The sequence below is a fragment of the Camarhynchus parvulus genome, chromosome 27 (genome assembly GCF_901933205.1).
Source record: "Camarhynchus parvulus chromosome 27, STF_HiC, whole genome shotgun sequence".
NCBI lineage: Eukaryota > Metazoa > Chordata > Aves > Passeriformes > Thraupidae > Camarhynchus > Camarhynchus parvulus.
In genome coordinates, this window is record NC_044597.1 from 4,440,770 (window position 1) to 4,461,242 (window position 20,473).

Here is a 20,473-nt window from a genome sequence, read left to right on the forward strand (position 1 = left end):
AGAGGCAGGGACCTCAGCAGGGAGCCAACAGCTGGGGTTGGTTCCTTTCCAGGGCTCCAGGAGCATTTGGACAATGCTCTGGGACACAGGGTGGGATTGTTGGGGTGTCTGCAGGGCCAGGAGCTGCACTGGATGATCCCTGTGGGTCCCTCCCAGCTCAGGACATTCTACACCTCGATGACAAACATTTAAATTCTCACTGCAACTAGTGCTGGCAAAACTGTACAGAGATGGTTGTTTTGAAGGAGAAAGCTCTGACCAAGCCCTCTGCCCTTCCCTTTCCAGGTTGAGGACTTGTCAGATTCAGCCTTCGCTGCTCGTCACGGGAAGTGTGAGGAGATGGAGCGGGCGCGGTGGCTCTGGAGCACGAGTGTCCCCCCCCAGCGCCGGGGCAGCAGGTACAGCCCTGCCCTCCTGCCCTCAGGGCCACATTCCCAGCCCGGGGCTGCTCACTGGGACTCATACAAATGGCTGAAAGCTGCTGCTCCTGTTGAAAAGTTTGGCGTCATCCAGCTTGAGGAGCCCGTGTGGGAGGGGGCAAAGCCTTGCTTAGGTGGGGGTGAAGCCACAGCCCAATTTGGCTGCAGACAGCTGCACCAAGTGCTTCCTCAAGCCTTTCTGCTGCTCCAGAAGTGTGGGAGATGCTGTGCCAGCCCAGAGTCCAGGGGAAGGCACAGGGCTTGCAATGGCATCATTCCTGCAGGATCAGGGACACTGGCACTGGGCACTCAGTTCCCTTTCTGCTGCGTCTTTATGAGTGGGTGTCTAAAACCACCACTCTTTCCAGCTGTTGATCTCATCATAAACCTGCTCAAGAAGAGATTTGCTCTTCTCAGTTCCATCACCAGGGTTTGGTTGCCTGGAGTCATTTTGTTCTGGGGCAGAGCCACTGCTGGGCCACAGCTCTGTCCCTGCTTTGGTTTTGGTTCCTGCCACTCTGGGGGTTCCTGCAGGTGCAAACCTGGCCTGTGGCAAGCCCCCCTTGTGCTGCTGCTGCCCTGTTTCCTCTGCAGCTGCAGTTCCCAGTGCTCCTGGAGAGTGGGATGTTCTGCTGTTTCTTTAGCCCATTTCTTACCTCTGAAGTCCTTGATGTCGCAGCACATCTTGGAGAGTTGCACGTGGATTTAGGAACTCAGTTATCTTTCTCTGCTTGTAGCCTGTGGGTTTTTGTCTGGACTCTGTGTCAGAGCTCAGAACTTTGTAATTCTTGGTTGAAATCTGAGGTCTCAGGGTTTCGCTGTGCTCCTCCCACTCCCAGCTGCTGAAATTGCTGTATTTCCAGCATTGCCGATTCCCTGCACTCAGTCACTGAGCTGCTGCCAGGGGTCACCTGGTGTGAGGAGGGGGAAACACTTGGAAGTGTCCTGATTCCATAGGGAGCTTCTCATCGTGGTGTTTGTGCAGCACTGGGAGTGTAGGAGATGTGTGGGACTTGGAACCTCAGCAGAGCAGCATCAGTGATGCACCCAGACGCTGGAGATGGGACAGGGATGGGCCTGGGTGGATTTTATCTCTGGGCTGTGGCATCCCCTGCTCGTGTTCCCATCAGGGCAAAAGGATCCTGGGGTAGGATCAGGCAGCAGGGGGGGAGCATGGCCAGGCTCTCAAACCTGCTCCTGTCTCAGGTCCTACAGATCAACAGACGGACGGACGACCCCCCAGCTGGGGAACCCCTCGACTCCCCAGCCAGCATCCCCTGAAGTGGGCAACTACCACTCCCACTTGGAGCTGTCCCACACCCACTCACCACGCAGCCCCATCAGCCCCGAACTGCTCTGTGCCCCCCTGACCCCCCTGTCCCGGGACTCCCTGCGGCTCCTGTCCAGCGAGGACACGCGGTGCTCCACGCCCGAGGCCGGCCTGGACGAGCAGGTGGGTGCTGTGGGGACACAGGTGTGGCACTGCAGGTCACCCTGGTGTGGGGACACAGGTGTGACACCATAGGTGGCCCTGGTGTGGGGACACAGTTGTGGCACCGCAGGTGACCCTGGTGTGGGGACACAGGTGTGGCACTGCAGGTGGCCCTGGTGTGGGGACACAGGTGTGACACTGCAGGTGGCCCTGGTGTGGGGACACAGGTGTGACACTGCAGGTGGCCCTGCTGTGGGGACACAGGTGTGACACTGCAGGTCACCCTGGTGTGGGGACACAGGTGTGACACTGCAGGTGGCCCTGGTGTGGGGACACAGGTGTGACACCGCAGGTGGCCCTGGTGTGGGGACACAGGTGTGACACCATAGGTGGCCCTGGTGTGGGGACACAGTTGTGGCACCGCAGGTGACCCTGGTGTGAGGAGCAGCCTGGCAGCCGCCTGTGGGCGGTGCTGGAGTGCTGGCCCAGGTGGGATCAGGGCACGGGAAGCGCTGCCAGCAGCTGACTCTGTGCCCTCTCCACATCTGCTGAAGCTTCCCAGACGCTGCTCCGAGCTGGGAACCCGCACCAGGAGCAGCTCTGAGCTCCGGATCCGTGCGGGGGCTTTTGTGGGGATTTTCCGGGGATTTTCCGTGACTCCTGTCTCTCCCCCAGGCCGTGCAGCCCTGGGAGCGCCGCACCTTCCCGCTCTCCTACGACCCCCGGACGGAGTGCGAGGAGCAGCCCGACCCCCAGGACCGGCTCTCGCGCTGCACCCGCCGCACGTCGGGCAGCAAATCCTCCCGGGAATGCGATGGCACTTCGGCTTCGCCCAGCCTGCCCAGCCTCAAGAGCCGAGCCCCGCTGGCCCCCCCCTCCTCCTCCTCCTCCTCTTCCTCTTCTTCCTCCTCCTCCTCCTCCTCCTCCTCCTCCTGCTCCGCAGTCCTGCGGCCAGCGCACAGATAGAGACACACGGGAGACATGAGCAAACCAACACACAGAACTAACTCTTGGCATTAAAGCTTCCAAAATCTGCGTTTGATATTCAAACATCCTGCCGGGAATTTTCACAGTTTTTAGTGAATTTAAGGAGTTTAGAAACTGTTTTTTGTTTTCTTTTTTTTTTTCTTTTTTTTTTTTTTTTTTGTTTTTTTTTTTTTTTTCCTTCTCCATGTTTCCTCGTCACATGAATGAGCCCCCAGATTCCTCCCAGCGGAGTGAAGCCTCGGGAGGGGAGCAGCCCACCAGACCCCCTCCCCTTTCCTCCCTCCTTTAGGTGTATAAAACTAGAGCACAGGATTTAGCTGACTAGCAGATTTCGGGGATAGTTTTTCCCACCAAAAGGGTGTCGTTTTCTCTTAACCCACTCCCCCCACCCTGAAAGGTTTTAGTGGAGTGAAATTAGTGGTGAAAAGTGATGTCTTGGGATTGCAACCTTCACTGTCTGGCTGCCCTCACCTGCAGAGTGCCCACCTGCACTTCACCCTCCTGCGTTTTCCTGCCCCAGGTTGTAGTTCCAGGTATCCAAAGCGGGGGATTCTGTCCCTCCCTGATGCTCGCTCTGCCCCTGGGGACACCTCTCCCTTCCTTCTCCCGTGGTTTGCAGCAGCCGTGGCTCTGGCTGCATTCCTGGCAGGGAGAAAGGAGGGACCTTGTGGCTGCTCCACACTCAGCTTGGCGTGGGAGTTGGGAAGCACCTTGTGCACACTTGGTGTGTGGCGAGGGCAGGGAGGGGAAGCGCCCCCGATGCTTTGAGCAGGAGCAGAATTCCCGGAGCACTTGGATGCCCTTTGGGGTGAGGCTGTTCAGCTGGAGCTGGGCTGGGTGCAGCTGGGGGAGCTGTGAGCGAGGAGCGGCTGGGCCGGGGTCGCGCAGGTGGGTTTGTGTCAGACAAGGGGGCAGAGAGGGAAGGATGGAGGCAGCTCCTGGTGAGTGATCAGGGTCATCCCGGTCCCGCCTGGGGTCACCACAGCTTCGCTCCACTCCCGCACCGTCCCAGCTCCGGTGCCGGTTCCGTTTCATTTCGGGGCGCCCGCCGTGCCCCCTTCTGACAGGTATTTGAGTTTGAGCCCCAGTCCGTTGTTCCTCCCCGTCCCCTCCCGCCCGGTTCCGCACCCGCAGCGATCCCGGACCCCGCACACCGTCCCCATCGTCACGCTTCCCGGTCCTGACGGTGTGGCTCCTGGGCCCTGTCCTGTTGCTAGCATTGTGCCTGTCTTATGTATAATCACATCACCAAAAAAAAAAAAAAAAACGGGAAAAAAAAAATACAAAAGGACTTTTTTTTTTTTTCCATTTTGTAATCGTAAAGAAATAGTCGCTGAACTGCTTCATGGTCGGGGTTTTCACAATTTTCAACATGATCTCGTGGTTTTGGTTCTGTTCTAGCTTAAAGGATCCGTCATCGTTTCTTTAAAACAAAAACCCAACAAACAACGGCGCTACCATATCCCTCTGCAGAAGTGCTTTTCTATTTATAAGGTTGAAAATTCTGAATAACCCTTTTAGCATTATAAAAACCACACAAAAAAAACCCACCTTGTATTTTGTAAATATTTTCTTTTCCTGCTTTGAGCTGTGTAATGTCCTTGTTATATAGAAATGCTTTTCTTCCGAGAAGCTGATCTTTGTTAATGTCTTGATTCTGTTGGCAAAGCACAAATGTGCTTATAAAAAAAAAAAAAAGAAGAAAAGATTAAAAAAAAATTAAAATGTAATATTCCATTTGATGAGTGTGAAACGCTGGGCTGGGACAGGGAAGGGGCCCTCAGTGCACTCAGATCAACTGCTTCCCTCCTGCGTTTCAGTGGCCTCTTTTTTCCTGTGTGATGTTATTTTCCAGCAGTTATTGTCAGCAAGAGGAGGAACCCCTGGGCTGGGGGTTATTTTACAATTCTGGGGTTGGGGGTTATTTTATTTTTACATTTCTGGGGTTAACTGGGTGCTGCTGGTTCTCATCCAGGGAAGCACTGATGTGTGTTTCCTTGCTCTGGCAGGCATGGTCACCCCTCTGTGCCCCAGGAAGAAATGTGGGAGCTTAAAAAGTAAAAAATTGCAACTCGGTCCCTGCCCCTCGGTGCTGCCCCAGTGGATGGCTCTGTGGATGGATCCCCCACCCCACATCCCCCCCATGCAAAAGAGGTGCCAATTATCATTATCGTAGTAATGACTTTATTTCCAAATTCACTTTTACGGCAACAGTGTAAACCAGTTGTTAAACACACGATACACTATGGACACCCACAGACAGAAGCTAAGCTAGAATGATACACTGAGATCAAACCTTCCCTCCCCGGCTCGGCGCGGGGGGCACGGGGCTGCCAACACCACACAGGCTGGCACCGACCTTGGCTAACACGCAGAATCTTTTGGAGTGCAGAAATACGAATTTTTTTTTTTTTTTTTTTAATCAGTGCCGGTTTTAACCCTTTTCAGACCCAAGATGTGTGTGGAGTAAAGGAAAAGCCGGGGGTCAGGTTTTGTCCGGCTGCTCACCGGACCCTCGGGCCTGGGTCTGAAGGCAGGGTTGGGGCAGGGGACGTGGCTCGGGCTGCTGGAGGGGACAGCGGGTGACGTGGTGGCTGTAAAGGGCTGTCCTGGCACCCCACAGCCCCCGGGGGGGACAACAGCCGGGGCTGAGGACACTCAGAGTAGGAAGGGGCTGCTCACTGGAGCTCGGTGCACCGAGGCCATCCCACCCTGGGTGCTGGTGTCCCTCAGGGGCTGCACGGAGGGGACAGGGGTGGCACAGGACGGGCGAGCTCAGCTATCCCGTCCTGCAGCCCAGAGGGGTAAGGAGGTGATGCTTTGAGGGTTCTCCCAACTTGCTCGTTCTACAAAGGACAAAAAGCGCGGCGGCTCCTACAGCGCTACAGAGTCAGGGACGGAGCACAGAGTCTTACAATCATGGAGTCAAGTGAACGGAGCGAGTGACAAGCTGGACATGATGGTGCTGCTGGACCAGCCTCTCCCCAGCAATAAAGCAGCTCCTGGGGCTGCACACAGAAGGGTTGGACCCCCCAGACCATCTCCATCCACAGCCAGGCCTGTGGCAGCCCAGCCCTGCAGAGGGACAGGGGTGAGAGGGGGTTCACAGCTCCCACGGGTCCTGTCCGGGGAGGAATTGCTGCTCTGCCCAGGAACAGCTGCTCTGGCAGCCTCGGTGGCACCCAGCCACCACCCCAAGGACAACCAGGGGCCCTGACCCGCCGCCAGCCCTGTCGGACCAGGATTGCAGCCCTTGCTGGGAAAGCACGGCTTTCCCTGCAGCACAGCCCGGGGGTGCAGGGGCCCCCTCTGCCCTCCCAGCTCCAGCTGAACCCCCAGAGCTCAGCTGGGGCTCCTGGGGGAGACAGGAGGACAGGGCAGGGCACACACAGCTGCTCCGGTGGCATCTCGGCCTCTTTGGTTGTAGAGGGAAGGGGCAGGCAGGGACAGCCACGGGACACCCTCGTGCTCCGCAGGGAGCCACAGGAACAAGAGCAGCCAAAGCAAGAACTCGACTGGCTCCTGTCCCCGAGTGTGCTGGGGTGGTCAGTGCTGTGTGAGGGGTGAGATGCTGCCAACTCACACCGGGGAGCGCCCGCAAAGGGGCTTCAGTGCCAGGGAGCAGCCGCAGGCCCCGGGCTGGGGGAGCTGCTGCCGCCTCCCCCGCGTCCTGCCGGGGTCTCACCGCTGCCACCGGCGCAGCAGAGCCATGGAGCTGCCACCTCCGCCATCGCTGACCTTGCAGGGAAAGAAAAAGAACAACCCAAAAATGTCACAAGCTGCACCCAAATCCAGGAGCCATCCCAGCCCTGGAGCTGTGGGTGCCCCTCCTCCGGCAGACATGCGGTGCCGGGCTCCTCCTGCGGCACCGGGGCTGGGCACGGCCGGAGCCGGCGCGGGGCAGCTCAAAACTACTTACAGCATTTATTTTTCAAACACATGCTCGTTTATGAAAACAATCACCCTGGCACGGTCCAAGCATATACAGACAAATCTACTCTACGACACGAGGGGCTGCCAAAGGAATGGGGAAAAGCCTCTACTCATCCACTCAGCGGTTCCAGCACAGCCACGGAGAGGGGAACGGCCGCCCGGGGCCCCTCGGAGCGGGCACCCGGCCTCGCCGGGACTCCAGCTGCCGGAGCTGAGAGCGGGTTAGGGGGTACCTGGCCGTTATCTTCATACACATCTCGGCTTTCGGAAATAAAAACAAAAGGTTTCTTCCAAATCAGCAGGCAAATTTAACGCGGGGAGGGAAGGAGGGAGGGAGGGCACCTCCCCGCAGCCCTGGCTGCGCACCCAGCCCGGCCAGCGGCAGGACAGAGCTGGGCCAGGTCACAGCCCCTTCCCGGGAGGGCCACCCGCTGCCCGGTGCTGGTGCGGGGTGCTCGGGTCAGCGTCGTGCTGTGGCCGCCCCTCGGGCCCCCTCCCCGCCTCGCCGGGGGCCCCGGGCAGGGCTGGGACAGCGAGGGCAGGAGCAGGGGGAGCGCGGGGACGCGACGGGACGGGCTGTGCGCTCCGAGGAGCAGGGGGAGAGGAGGTTTTGTACCTCATAGTGTCACTGATTTTGAAGTCCTGGAGCTAGAGCTGAATGAACAGTAAAAGCAGGTTAAATCATTAACCAGTTAGGGACGGGGAAGCAGCTGTAAAAGGAACAGAGGAAGAAGGCCAGATTATTATTTTTGTTTCTTTTCTTTTTCGTTTCCTTTCCTTGTCTTCTCTCCCGGTGGCCGCCGCGCTGCGATCACAAGCCCTGCTTGGCCAGCGAGGCGGACACCTCGTCGGCTAGCGTGGCCAGCTGGGGGGAGTCCACCAGGTTGATGCTGCCGGTGGAGGAGACGTTGCTAAGGCGGCGCGGGGAGGCATCTCCGGAGATGGTCGGGGACTTGTAGACGATTTCGGCGCCGTGGTCGGTCTTGGCTTTGGCGTTCTCGCGGAAGGTCAGCTTGTGAGTCTCAATCTGTGAGGGAGAGGAGGGCGGTCAGAGCATGGCCAGGGGACAGAGGCACCTGCCAGGTGTCCACCCAGACATGGCCCTGAGAGGGGGCAGCAGAGCTCAGAGCAGTGCCCCAGGCCTCAGCATGTCCCAGGCACCAGAGGGAACAGCAGGACCTGAGCATCTGGATGCTGCCAAATCCTCCCCAGGCGAGGTCCTGGGTCCCAGAACGCAGAGGGCACAACCTGGGCTGCTCCCACTCCCCTGGCAGAGATCGTGGGGGGACGTGGCACGTGAAGCTTCCCCTTAGCCCATGGAGCTGCTCCCAGGAGCCAAACCCCTCTCCCGGTGAACTGGATCTGGTTTGCTACTTACAGGTGCCCTCCCCAGCCGAGTGCAAGGCTGGGGGCTGGCTCTCCATGGGGCTGAGTGGCTCCAGCACCAGGGCCTGGAGCCCAGCGGGGTCTGGGCTCGGGGTCCAGGTCTTGTCTTCCTTGCCTTTCTCTCTCTACAGGTGAAGAAACCCACCCAGGGCAGTGGGGGGCAAAAAATGCATCAGCAACAAAAAACCATGATCCAAGAAATGCCAGCCAGAAGGAAAAAGACAAAAAATATAGAAAAGAAATAGAAAACTGGGGAGAAAAAGATCCGAAAAACAGGGCCATTCACTGACTCATAGAAAGAAGAGTGGTTGCCTTTGGAGCCAGGGAGGAAAACTCCAGGAACAGCACAGGAGAGCACAGGGACTTGGGCAGAGCACAGAGCACCCAGCTCCCCACGGCACGCCCAGCACAGGAACCAGAGCTCAGCCTAAAGAGCTGTGGACTGTGAGTCCCAGTGTGGATCTGTGTGTCACAGAGCAAGGAGGGGGCTTGGGGACGTGGGAAAGGGGCAGCAGAGCTGCACCTGGACTCAGTTACACCCAGAACCTCCTCCAGGCTGGGTTTAGGCAGGGGAGGAGCAGCCACCAGGCTGGAGGAGGTGATGCCACTGCTGGGTCAAAGCCTTGCAGAGAAACTCCCCTGCAGAGGGCAAGTTCTTCAAACTATGGCCCAGTGAATGTGCCAGGAGGTGACAGAGCCATCGCTGGAATCACAAAACCGATGGCAAAAGGCTCAGTGAAGCACAGGGGAGCTGATGCACGGCAGAGAGAAGGGTAAGGAAGTCAAGCGGTCCCGCAGTCAGAGGCCAGCTGGAGGTGAGAGCTGCAGCTGCACAGAGAACACGTGGCCAAGAACAAAGTGCCAAAATACAGGAGCTGAAACAGAACCTTCCCCTCCCATTGAGACAAAAGTGCTGCAAAAACAAGCAAGATAAAACCCGCTTTTCCCTGGGGAAGCTGAACCCTGCGTGTGGCCAGGCTGGAGTGTCAGCTCTGTGCTTACCTGATGTCCTCACCCCCCTGGCTGCTGGGGACTTGGTGGCCCTGAAGCCCAGCTGTGGGGCTGTTTTACTTGGCCAAGACTCACTGAAGTCACCATCAAAGCCTTGGTGGGAACAGCTCAGCCCCAGCTCACCTCCCCGACCCGACCGCCTTTTGTGTCTCAATTTAATCCCCAAGCACTCCCCTCCCTTCACAGAGCCCTGGGTCAGGAAGGAGAAATCACCTTCTGAAGGGCCAGTTTGCTGCAAAGTCACCTGCTCTAAATAAAGCTGAGCCTCTAATGCTGCACTTTCACTGGGGATCCAGCCCCTCTGCAGCTGCCAGCTCTGTGTCACAGCAGCAGCACAGCACGGGACTGGCTGATGGTGGGAAGGGTTTGGGACACAACAAACGCCAGAGGCAGCAGAGAGAGCGGGAAACCACAGCAGAGGCTGTCACTGGCTCGTGCTCACTCAGGGGCCACCCTGGCCAGTGCCACCACTGTCCCCTCACACCCACAGCAGGACACACCTGTCCCCAGGGCCCCTTTACCTTTTTATTGCCTCCTCCAGGGACGTGGCTGATGTTATCTAGGGACCCGATTTTCGACTGCACCTTATCTTTGAAGTCCAGTTTCTCAGATTTCACCTCCACCTGGCCACCACCTGCAGGAGAAGAGTGAGAGGTGGCTCAGGGGCTGGAACAGCACCCAGCACTGCAGGGCTCACTGGGGCGCTCCAGTCACTGCCTCCCCTGAGCCCCTGCCCTTGCCCAGCCCTCTGCCCCTCTCACACCCCCCTGAGCCCCAAGGGTACCTGGTTTGTGATGGATGTTGCCCAGGGAACCACATTTGGATGTCACATGGCTCAGGTCGACTGGCTTGTAAACGATTTGCACCTGCCCGGAGGAGAGAGGAGAAGGGGATGAGCTGGTGGCCAGCACGGGCAGGTGGGGAGGGGGACACAACACACAGCAGCACCTGAGCTGGATTGGAGGGAAAGGACAGCTCCAGCCCCAGGAGGATTAATGACACCAAAGAAACTGCCATCAGAAATGGGAGATCATTAATGCCCGTGTGCAGGAGCCTCTTAACATGTCAGCATGCACGAGATCACCTCTCCACAGAGGGGGGAGTAGAGGCAATTTTAAAGTGCTCGAGTGAGAGAGAAAGTGGAGTGGTAATTAATTTAAGATTTGCATACACATCATCCAAAAGGAGGAGATATACCAGAGAGAAAAATGTAAAAAAATAAATACCTTTTCTGGTGTAAAACATAAAGCTTATGTCCACAAAAACTGAAAGAACAGAAATGATCAATGTGCACAGAACTTTCAAAAGAGTGACCAAAATATGCATTTCTGAAAAATGCTGTAACGGAAATAAGGGTTAAAAAAATTAAAAAAAAAAAAAAAAGCAAAGCAAAATCTAAATATCTGGAGTTCACATCATAGAAATTAAAATGGCAATTATAAAGTATTGAACCACAACAGCATTTTGTGACATTTAAGCCCTGCTTTGCTGTGCTTTGCCCACGATGTCTCTGAGGGGGGCTCCAGCAATTGCAGGGATCCCCCCCCGTCCCCAGAGCGCTCGTGGCATGGACAGGGGGACACGGGACAGACACAGGGACAGCACGGGGCTGCAGGGCTGGGCAGCAGCCACACACCAGGGAGGAGCCTCAGAGCAGGCACACACACGGCAGCCACGGCAGGAGCAGGAGACAAGGGGGACAAAACACCCCCAGAACCCCCCAGGTCACCCTGGAGCCTGGCTGGGGACCCCCACCAGCCCTGAGGGTCAGCTGCTGCTGGGTGGGTGGGGCTGGGCAGGAGAAATGGCATCACCCACACCTCAGGCTGGCTCTGGGGACAGCCTGGCCTCCCCAGGGAGCATCTGCTGCTCTCGGTGCTCCCCAGGCAGTGCGATGCTCTCAGCAGCCCCAGGAGGATGGGCCAGCACCAAAGGGAGCTGTGACAGGAGCTGCTCCTCCCAGCAGCTCCCAGACCAGCACCAGGACCCACTGCAGCCCCTGCTCCCCATCTCAGCACTGAGGCTGACCCCAAAGCCCCAGGGGAAGGTGCATCCTGCAGTCCTCACCTGGCCCCAACACGCCCAGTGATTGTCACAGCCCTGAGAAACAAGCCTGAGCCCAGCCTGGAGCCAGGAACAGGAGCAACAGCCCCAGGCACTGACCTGCCTTGTCTCTGCTGCTCACACAGACCAAAAGGCACGTTTGACAGGAGACAGAGAGGGAGGAAAGCAACCCCTCAGGGTCTGGGAGCACACCGTGGACACAGACGTGGGGACAGTGTAGGGAAAGGTCACACGATTAATGCACTTGGGCAGGAGAGGAGCTGGGTTTGGTTGGAAAGTAGGAAACAGACCCAAAAAGGGCAGCTGGTGCCTTTGTGATCCCAGCTGTGACCCTGAAGGGTCTCTCAGCAATTCAGGCACCACTGAGACCTGGGACTGAAAGTCCTCTCGTTTCCAGAACAAGCAGTCAGCAATTGGAACTTTCTGCTCTCATTCCCAGTCCCTTTTGTGACAGACAGGACTCTGTCATCCCTTCCCATCCTGCTGGGGAGCACAGAAGGATCCTCCCCATTTTAGCAAGGAAGGAAAAGGGGAACAGAGTTGTTTTGCCTGGGAAAGCAGTGCCAGAGACCTGGGGATCCCACCCTCAGCATCAGCAATGCCAAGGCCAACTCCTGCCTGAGGCACCCCCTGGTCAGAGCATCCACAGGCTTCAAAACCCAGGCACCAACCCCAGGGAGTGGCAGCTCCCTCTGGAAGCAGGGATGGCTGGGCAGGGGCTGGGTTTCAGTCCCAAAGCCCTGGGGTCTCTTGTTGCCCCCTCCCGAGGAGCCCAGGACAGTCTGGCACTGCCCCTGCCAGGCTCTGCTCCCAGAGCTGCTGCAGCCACGCAGAGCCCGTGGGGTTCTCAGCTCTGGCAGGGCCTGGGGAGGGATCACAAGCCCCAGATGAAAATCTCAGGTAATTCTTAACCCAGAGCAGCTGCAAAGCCCACGGTGTGAGCTCTGTGGAGGAAAGCACCAGCTCATCACCAGCCACAGCACAGGGGGTTCGTGGCCAGCACCAGCTCCTGGCCCACCCCACCCTGGGCAGCCCAGGCAGGGCAGGACCCCAGAGTAAGGAAGAGGAACGACCATGGAACTGTTTCACAGGGGTCTGGGCTCTGCACAGCAGCTCCTCTGGCCTGGGAAGGAACTGCAGAGTGACACCAAATTAGAGCCAGAGGTTGCAAAGCCAGCTGTGTCCCTGTGTTCACCTGCCAAGCCTTCTGCAAGGCTCAGTTTCTCAGGGAGGGCGTCCACAGAGATCAAGGAAAATCCATGGGGAGCATCTCAGAGCAGGCCCCAGAAGCCCCAGCGACACTGCCTGGGGTCTCAGGGATGTGCCTTCCTCGGCCCAGCATCTTTTCCGGACCCAAACTGTCTCCAGCTGTAAATCCACCAACCTCTGTGGAGTTTCTCCAGGTTTCTGGCACAGTAACTGAAAGCTGAGTCTGGTATTTATGTGGGAACAGCTGGAAATGCCAGTGTTCAAATCAATTAGCTCAACAATACTTCAGGCTCAGCCCCCATGGGCGCTGCTGGACACATTCATTAGCAAGGAGAAACTTAATATTTGCATGGATCATACTTGCCTGATGGGAACGGGCACGTTCACATGTTGGGCAGGATCATGTCCAATTTAGCAGCACATTGAGCAATGAGGACTGGGTCTGCTCATAAACCTGCCCATCTCCTGCATCACCCTGTGCCAGGGGCCCCATCCCACAGCCCAAGAGGCTTCCAGCCTGCCAGGCAGTGCAGAGCCCTGGGGTTACTGGGATGTTTGGTTACAGACGTGGTTTGGACACGGGGCAGTTAGTTCTGTCCATGGCAGGCATGTCCAGGACTCGTTAGGGTTCATTTTTGGGTTAAAGGGTTAAATGACAGCACGTCCCCAATGGCTATGTGACAGCAGCGTGGCTGCAGATAGCATTGGTGATTAGTGTAACAACATGCCACTGAAATCAGGATTATTACAGAGCATTCAAAGTGTGAAGGTACTCACACTGCCTCCGCCCGGGATGTGTTTGATATTATCCTTTGAGCCACACCTGGATTGAACGCTGCTAAAGTCCAGCTTCTTATTAATTATCTGCACCTTTGGTAGCCAGAAAAGAGTCATTGCACGTCACCAATAGCTATCTGCTGGCAGGGTCACTGCAGATAGCATTGGCAGTTCAGTGTACACAACATGCCAGTTATCATCAGCACTAAGATAGAGCATTGAAAGTGTGAAGGTACTCACACTGCCTCCGCCCGGGATGTGTTTGATATTATCCTTTGAGCCACACTTGGATTGAACGCTGCTAAAGTCCAGCTTCTTATTAATTATCTGCACCTTTAGTAGCCAGAAAAGAGCGTGAGAAACAACATGACCATCTGCAGCTTGACCATGTGTTACAGCCCTAAAACCAGGGGCCTGCTTTCCAGCGCCAGCAGCAAAAAGGAAAATCTCTGGCTTGCTGCACAGATTTTTGTGTTCCTGGGCTGGAAAGGGAAGATGGAGGTGGGCAGGTTATAGCTCGAGACTGGACAGGCCTGGGGAGTGCTGCAGCCCTGGGTCCCAGGCCACAAACACCAGGCAAAAAGCTCAGCCTGGATCCTTCCACTGAGAGAACAGGGAACTCACTGGGCAGCACAGCAAACCCACTGGGAGGCAGGGCTGAGGCACCACCAGGGCTCAGACACAGCTCCTGCAGAGCCAGTGGAACGAGGAGGGATGGAGCTGAGAGAAAAATGCCTGCCCAGCTCCAGCTCTGGGCCAGGCACACCTGGCCTTGGGCAAACAGAATTTATCCTGGGGAGCAGGAGCTGTGTGTCCAGCACTGGGAGGGGACACCCAGCTCTGCTCTGCACGGGGCTCACACTCCCTCCACAGCTGCCAAGAGAAAGCCAGAAATGCTGCCAGGGATGGCAGTGATTCCCATCCCAGGGATGCAGCCCCAGGACAGGGATGCAGCCCCAGGTCCCACCCCAGGGATGCAGCTCCAGGCCAGGGATGCACTCCAGGTCCCATCCCAAGGATGCAGCCCCACCCCAGGGATGCAGCTCCACCCCAGGGATGCAGCTCCACGACAGGGATGCAGCTCCAGGACAGGGATGCAGCTCCAGGTCCCCCCCCAGGGATGCAGCCCCAGGACAGGGATGCAGCTCCAGGTCCCACCCCAGGGATGCAGCCCCATCCCAGGGCTGTGGCACATCCCTAACACGTCCCTGGTGGGTGGGAGTGGGGTGGGAAGGGCTGGGGCCACACGGGAAGCACTGCTGGCCGCTGCCTGCAGCCCCAAAGCCTTCCCTGCACGCTGATCTCTGTGCTCACAGAGCTGGCTCCGTTCAGGGCTTGTTTTCCCCCCTGGCTGTGTAGGGAGCTGCCCTGGAGCCACCTCAGGCACCTGAGCAGCACTTCCAGACAGCCCCAGGGTGAAGGCAACCCCTGCTCCTTCCCCACACGCCCTGGAGTGCCTTCACAACCCCCACAGGTGTAAATGCAGGTGACAGCGCACAGGTCTGAGCCTGTGCGAGGCACCACGAGAGCACCCAGCAGTGTCACCCCCCTGGGCACAGACACTGCTGGTGGCACCTTCCCCAGAGCTGAGCAGGCACCTGGCCTCCATCCCAGCATTGCAGCCCCAGCCTGCTCTGCCAGGAGAGCTCCCTGCAGCGCCCTGGCTCTCCAGCATGACAGGCACCAGGGCTGGCGTGTGCCTCCAGCAGGATTGTCCCAATTTACACCAACTAATGCCACAAATCAGGAGCCAGCTGTGCCAGAGCAGGCTGTGCCAGAGCCACGCTGGGTGATGCAGCCACAGCACGAGTGCTCAGACATGCAGCAGCACGGGCAGAGACCTGGCCTGGCTGTTCCTTTGCTTGCCCAGCCTGGGGGTCTGGAATCTGCACAGAGAGCAGGCTCCAAACCCATTTCTGAGCAGCCTCAAATCAAATGTCTGGGATCAGCCCCTTCTGCTCCAGCTGCAGCCACTCTGCTGGGAGCAGTCTACAGAATGCCCAGCAGAGCATCCAGCCATTCTCCCCTGCAAAGAGCAAGGAATTGTCCCAAATTCAGCTGTCCTTACTCTTTCAGCAACAACAAGGAACAGAGAAGCAGAGAGGGGGGAAAAAAAAGCAACTTGTAAAAGCTGGATTAAAAAAGAACAAGCAAATAATTTAACTGTTTTCCAGTAAACAAGGGTTCCTTCTAAAATCCCTGGGGAACAGGGTTTGTGGGGGTGGGAAGAAAAACCCATGTCTCGTGCTAAGTGGGCAGGAGGGCTGAGCCCCCCCAAAAAGGACACTGTGCTCATGTGCTGCTGTCTCATGACCAAGATACGTGCCCAGGCTCCAGAGCCCCCCTGGATGGTGGCACAAAGCCAGTGAATCGCCAGCCACGGTGGGAAGTGCCTGGAAAGGCCATGGAGAAGCAGGCTGCCACTTCACAGGATGCAGAGGAGCCAGCCCAAAGCCTCCCCCCCCCATGCCAAAGGGGGAACATTCAGAGCCACCGAGGTACCTGCTCACACAAAATGTCATGCACAGCACTCAGGGAACGTTTGTTATGGCTCTGCAAGGTCTGCAGCCAGGCAGTGCCACCCCCAGGACAGGCAGTGCCACCCCAGGACAGGCAGTGCCACCCCCAGGACAGGCAGTGTCACCCCCAGGACAGGCAGTGTCACCCCCAGGACAGGCAGTGTCCCCTGCCAGGCTTTTAGAATTTAAGCCAAGACCCTCATTCCCAAGCAGAATTTAATCCAAGACCTTCATTCCCAAGCAGAATTTAACCCAAGACCCTCATTCCCAAGCACTTGGAGCCCAGAGGTCGCTTTGCTCGTGAAACAGCTTTTCTGGGTGTGCAAAGTGTTTGAAAGGACAGAAGTGCCACCAGTTCTGGCCGTGCCACCCTGCACTGTGTGGCACCTGGTGGCACAACACAGCCCAAAACCTTGCCAACAGAGCTGGATCCAAAGTCCCAAAATTCTGGCAAAATGTGGGGTCCGAGCCTGAGACCCTCAGGAGGAGCAGACAGACCCTCCTGTCCCCTGCCCCAGGCACAGGGTGGCACTCAGAAACACAGCCCTGACCCTGCCACTCCTCAGCTCACAGCCTGCTGTCCCTGCCTGGGCATTGCCACCACCAGGGAATGTCATTCCCCCACGAGACCCTCACCACGAGCTCTCCATGGCACAGCTGAGCAAGGAATTCCAGGCCAAGCATCCAACCCCAAAAACCTTCCAGGTGAAGCAGAGCCAGGCTGGAGCCCTGCCCATGCCCAGCGCCCAGTGCTGCTGCAGGGAGGCCCTGCCAGCCCAGAGGGAGCACCCAGCACACACTGTCCCCCCCAGAGCCAGGAGCAGAGCCCGTGTTTACCTTGCCACCTCCGGGCTGGTGCTTCAGGTTGTCGGTGGAGCCGATTTTGGACTTGACGTTTTTCAGGTCGGGCATGGGCGCGGCGGCGGGCGGGACGCGGGTCTTGGCGGAGGCGGGAGATTTCGGGGGCGTGCGAACCACTGCCACCTTCTTGGGCTCCCTGGCTGGTGGGGTGGGCAGAGAGGGGGTGCGGGAACGGCTGCCTGGAGTCCCGGGGGAGCCGGGACTGCTGTAACCGCTTCTGTCTCCAGACTTGGGCTGCTCACCTGCAGTTTGCACACAGCACAGCCCCGGTCAGGAGCCCTCCCCTGCTGCCCCTGGGGGCTGCTCTGCCTCGTCCCAGAGCCCACCCAACAGCCCAGCGCAGGGGGAGGCTGCTGGCTGCACTTTCTTCTACTCCATTTTGAAGGAAAGACTGTGATTCAAAGGCAATTTCCTAATATCCCAGAAGGAAGATGGTCTCCACTGCCTGGATCATCAGTAAGGCTCCCCACCCGAGCGTGGCACGATGAATTACAGACAAAAGACACTCAGAACCACTTTTCTATTAGAAATTTGGACGCGCTTTCGCAAAATTATTTTCTGCAATTAACTAAGGCTGATCGCTGAGCAGCTTAGCACTGTCCCCAGTTTGGAAAGGAAACGAAAGAAGAAAAGAAGACCCTTAAACATCACCTTTCTCAGTCTTTGCTGCTGCAGGAGGTGGCTTTTTCTGCTCCTTTCTGCCTGTTTAGTGAATGAGAAAGATGCTTAAACATAATAAAGCTGGAAAATTAATTGATTTAAGGTTTTATGCAGCTCTGGTTAAGTATGAAATGTATGTATACATCCAGTGAAATGCACCATTTTAATGGAAATTCACAATGCCTGATGCTTTCTGGGGTTTTCTTCTCTGAGCAAAATGGGCTAATCTCCATTCCTGCAATCGAAGAATTGATCCTCTTGCCCCTGCTCTTTGTGAATATCATCAGGGAGAAAACGAGCAGATGGATTAAAAAAATGGAGCTGCCTAAATCTTCCAAATTTGAGGAAATCCCAGGGGATAAAGCAACTGGCCTCTCCTACACACCGGAGACTGCAGGAACACAGGCACTGAGCAGCACCTGGAAGGGCTCAGAGCCCCAGGAGAGGGCTGGGTTTGGTCAGTAACCCCTGGCACTGCCCAGCAGCACCACCCAGCCCCCAGCACACGCTGCCACCGTCACCTACCGGAGCTGGGAGGGGTCTTGGGGGCCGTGGGGGTCTTGGCCGGGATGCGGGTGGCGTTGGTGGAGTTCCTCTGCGCCTGCCCCGCGCGCGCCGAGCCCGCCTTGGAGCCAGCCCGCGCCTCCGGGCCCTGGGGACACAGCAGGACATCAGGGACAGGCTGGCACCCCTCAGTCAGAGTAAGGGACAGGGTGGCACCCCTCAGTCAGAGTAAGGGACAGGGTGGCACCCCTCAGTCAGAGAGCCAGGGACAGGCTGGCACCCCTGGGGACACAGCAGGACATCAGGGACAGGCTGACACCCCTCAGTCAGAGAGCCAGGGACACGCTGGCACCCCTAGAGCAGAGTCAGGGACAGGCTGGCACCCCTGGGATCAGAGAGCCAGGGACAGGGTGGCACCCCTGGGGACACAGCAGGACATCAGGGACAGGCTGACACCCCTCAGAGAGCCAGGGACAGGCTGGCACCCCTAGAGCAGAGTCAGGGACAGGCTGGCACCCCTCAGAGAGCCAGGGACAGGGTGGCACCCCTGGGGACACAGCAGGACATCAGGGACAGGCTGGCACCCCTCAGTCAGAGAGCCAGGGACACGTTGGCACCCCTCAGAGAGCCAGGGACAGGGTGGCACCCCTGGGGACACAGCAGGACATCAGGGACAGGCTGGCACCCCTCAGAGAGCCAGGGACAGGCTGGCACCCCTCAGTCAGAGTAAGGGACAGGGTGGCACCCCTCAGAGAGCCAGGAACAGGCTGGCACCCCTCCCACTTTTCCTTGGGATTCCCCACACCTGGAATGTCCCTGTTCACACCTTGTGTCCCAAATGCACAGGCAGGGCACAGGAATGCCTGTGACCTTTCCCAGGTGAGCCCTTGGCTTCGGCTACGCCATGCACTGCGCCCTCACACCTGGCTTAGCCACACCTCTGCTCTCTAAATTTCGTCCTTTGGTTTCCCCCGTTTTGCCAAAATTTTGTACAGAAGATAAATTCTGTATTTATGTTTGTAATGCATGGAATGTAATGCACGTGTGTAAAAATACAGCATGTGTGACTGGCACAGGGTGCCCAGAGCAGGATCCCTGGCAGTGCCCAAGGCCAGGCTGGACACTGGGGTTTGGAGCAGCCTGGGACAGTGGATGGTGTCCCTACCATGGCAGGGGTGGCCCTGGGTGAGATTTAAGCTCATTTCTGACCCAAACCATGCCAGGATTTCGTGGTTCCGTGTGACCTGCACGCCCTGTGCCTTGCCCATGGGTGTGTTTATGTGTCTGAACGGCACAAAGGCAAAAAGCTCTGAGGTTCTGTCCACCCTGCAGGATTAACCACGGATGTGCTGCACCCCCTAACCCCATGCAGCTCTGGCACAGCTCAAACCCACCTGTGAAACACAGACAGAGCTGCCAAACAAGGAAAGGCACAAAGGGACAGGGGGATGGGGGCACACCTGCAGCAAGGAGCCCCTTGGGCTGGGTCCTCTCAGAACCAAACCCAGGACCAAGCCTGGCTTCACCAGGGCAGGTGCAGGGAGCACATCACCCTCTCCAGGGACAGGGAAGGACCTGCAGCAGCCAGGAATGCCAGGAATGCCTTCAGGTGCTGCCCTGGCCTCTGTCCCAGCCCAGTGCCTTACCTTGGCTCTGTTTTCCTGCATTCCTGTGCTGGCAGGCCGGGGGGTGGCAGGACAGGCTCGTTGGGAGGCACTGGCAGGGCTGCTGGGTGCTTTGGGGGCACTGGGTGCTTTCGGAGGGGCTGCAGTGGAGCCAGGGGGGTTGGCAGGGCAAGGTGAGGATTTCTTGGACGTGGAAATGAAGTGAAACGAAATGGGAACAAAAATCAAAAGAAAATCAGCATGGCAGGGAAATAAAATGGGATCAGTGATGTTGAATGGGATTAGAAGGTGCAATACAGAGCTGGGTGTGGGGTAGGGACTGCCAGGGCTGTACATAGAGAAATAACCAACTTCAGTGTTAGAAAATAATCCTATTCCTCATCTTTAACTCTTCACCCACTGCATTTCCCCTCAGCTTGTCCATTATCCCACCCAGGCACTAACCAGGATCATGGCCAGCTGAGCTAAACCTCCTCCAAATTCCCAGTGTGACAGATATTGTTTAACTTCTGGGATTTGCCCATTACCAAACTCTGTTCCTCACCCAGAACACAACACAGCATCTTTTTGGGGGTTGTTCTGGGCAAGCCAGGAGCTGGATTTGATGATTCTTGTGGATCCCTTCCAACTCAGGATATTCTATGAGCTGCAAGGCCTAGATTATTTAATTTAATGTTTTAATTACACGTTCTGCTCTTTTCACAGTTATGCTTGTCCCCAGTGCAGTTTTGAGTCTGCCCCAAGGTCAGCTGCTGCTTTTCAGTGCTGGGCTGACCAAATGCTTTCTCCAACCTCCCACCCAAGCCCATGAGCCACGTGCTTGATTTAGATTTGGATCATTTCCTCACCCTCAAAGAACCCATGGATTGCACCATCCAAACCCAGGGGAGGGAAATAAAAATAAAAACAATCTCGAAAACAAATGGGAAAATGGAACATAATGGGAAGGTCTCCTAAGAGGCAGGAGGGCAGGAGAGGAGCCAGGAACATGGACAGGTGTCACCCTGGTGCTGGTTTTCAGCTTACCTTGGGTTTCTTTTCATCAGCTTCGGTCCCTTCCTTGTCAACACGACCTGACAGATGGAA

General features: G+C 57.0%; 2 protein-coding genes across 18 annotated transcripts in view; one reads left to right on the forward strand and one right to left on the reverse strand.

The window, feature by feature from the left end:
• The window catches only part of KANSL1 (KAT8 regulatory NSL complex subunit 1), a 75,863-nt gene extending 71,295 nt beyond the window's left edge, over positions 1-4,568 (forward strand). For all 4 annotated transcript variants that reach the window (XM_030966093.1, XM_030966092.1, XM_030966094.1 and 1 more), the window contains 3 exons: positions 286-398; positions 1,626-1,872; positions 2,527-4,568. In XM_030966093.1, coding sequence (XP_030821953.1) covers positions 286-398; positions 1,626-1,872; positions 2,527-2,817 — 651 coding nt within the window. In that variant the 3' untranslated portion in view covers positions 2,818-4,568. The remainder of the gene's footprint in view (positions 1-285; positions 399-1,625; positions 1,873-2,526) is intronic.
• A 437-nt stretch (positions 4,569-5,005) lies between these two features.
• The window catches only part of MAPT (microtubule associated protein tau), a 44,186-nt gene continuing 28,718 nt past the window's right edge, over positions 5,006-20,473 (reverse strand). For 2 of the 14 annotated variants that reach the window (XM_030966182.1, XM_030966177.1), the window contains 10 exons: positions 20,414-20,460; positions 19,409-19,570; positions 17,784-17,910; positions 17,250-17,300; positions 16,575-16,840; positions 13,459-13,551; positions 13,219-13,311; positions 9,953-10,034; positions 9,690-9,802; positions 5,006-7,798 (listed from right to left, as the gene is read on the reverse strand). In XM_030966182.1, the coding sequence (XP_030822042.1) occupies positions 7,583-7,798; positions 9,690-9,802; positions 9,953-10,034; positions 13,219-13,311; positions 13,459-13,551; positions 16,575-16,840; positions 17,250-17,300; positions 17,784-17,910; positions 19,409-19,570; positions 20,414-20,460 (1,250 nt within the window). In that variant the 3' untranslated portion in view covers positions 5,006-7,582. Of the gene's footprint in view, positions 7,799-8,149; positions 8,283-9,689; positions 9,803-9,952; positions 10,035-13,218; positions 13,312-13,458; positions 13,552-16,574; positions 16,841-17,249; positions 17,301-17,783; positions 17,911-19,408; positions 19,571-20,413; positions 20,461-20,473 lie in introns of all 14 variants that reach the window. The other 12 variants (XM_030966188.1, XM_030966181.1, XM_030966179.1 and 9 more) reach the window with 11 other exon arrangements.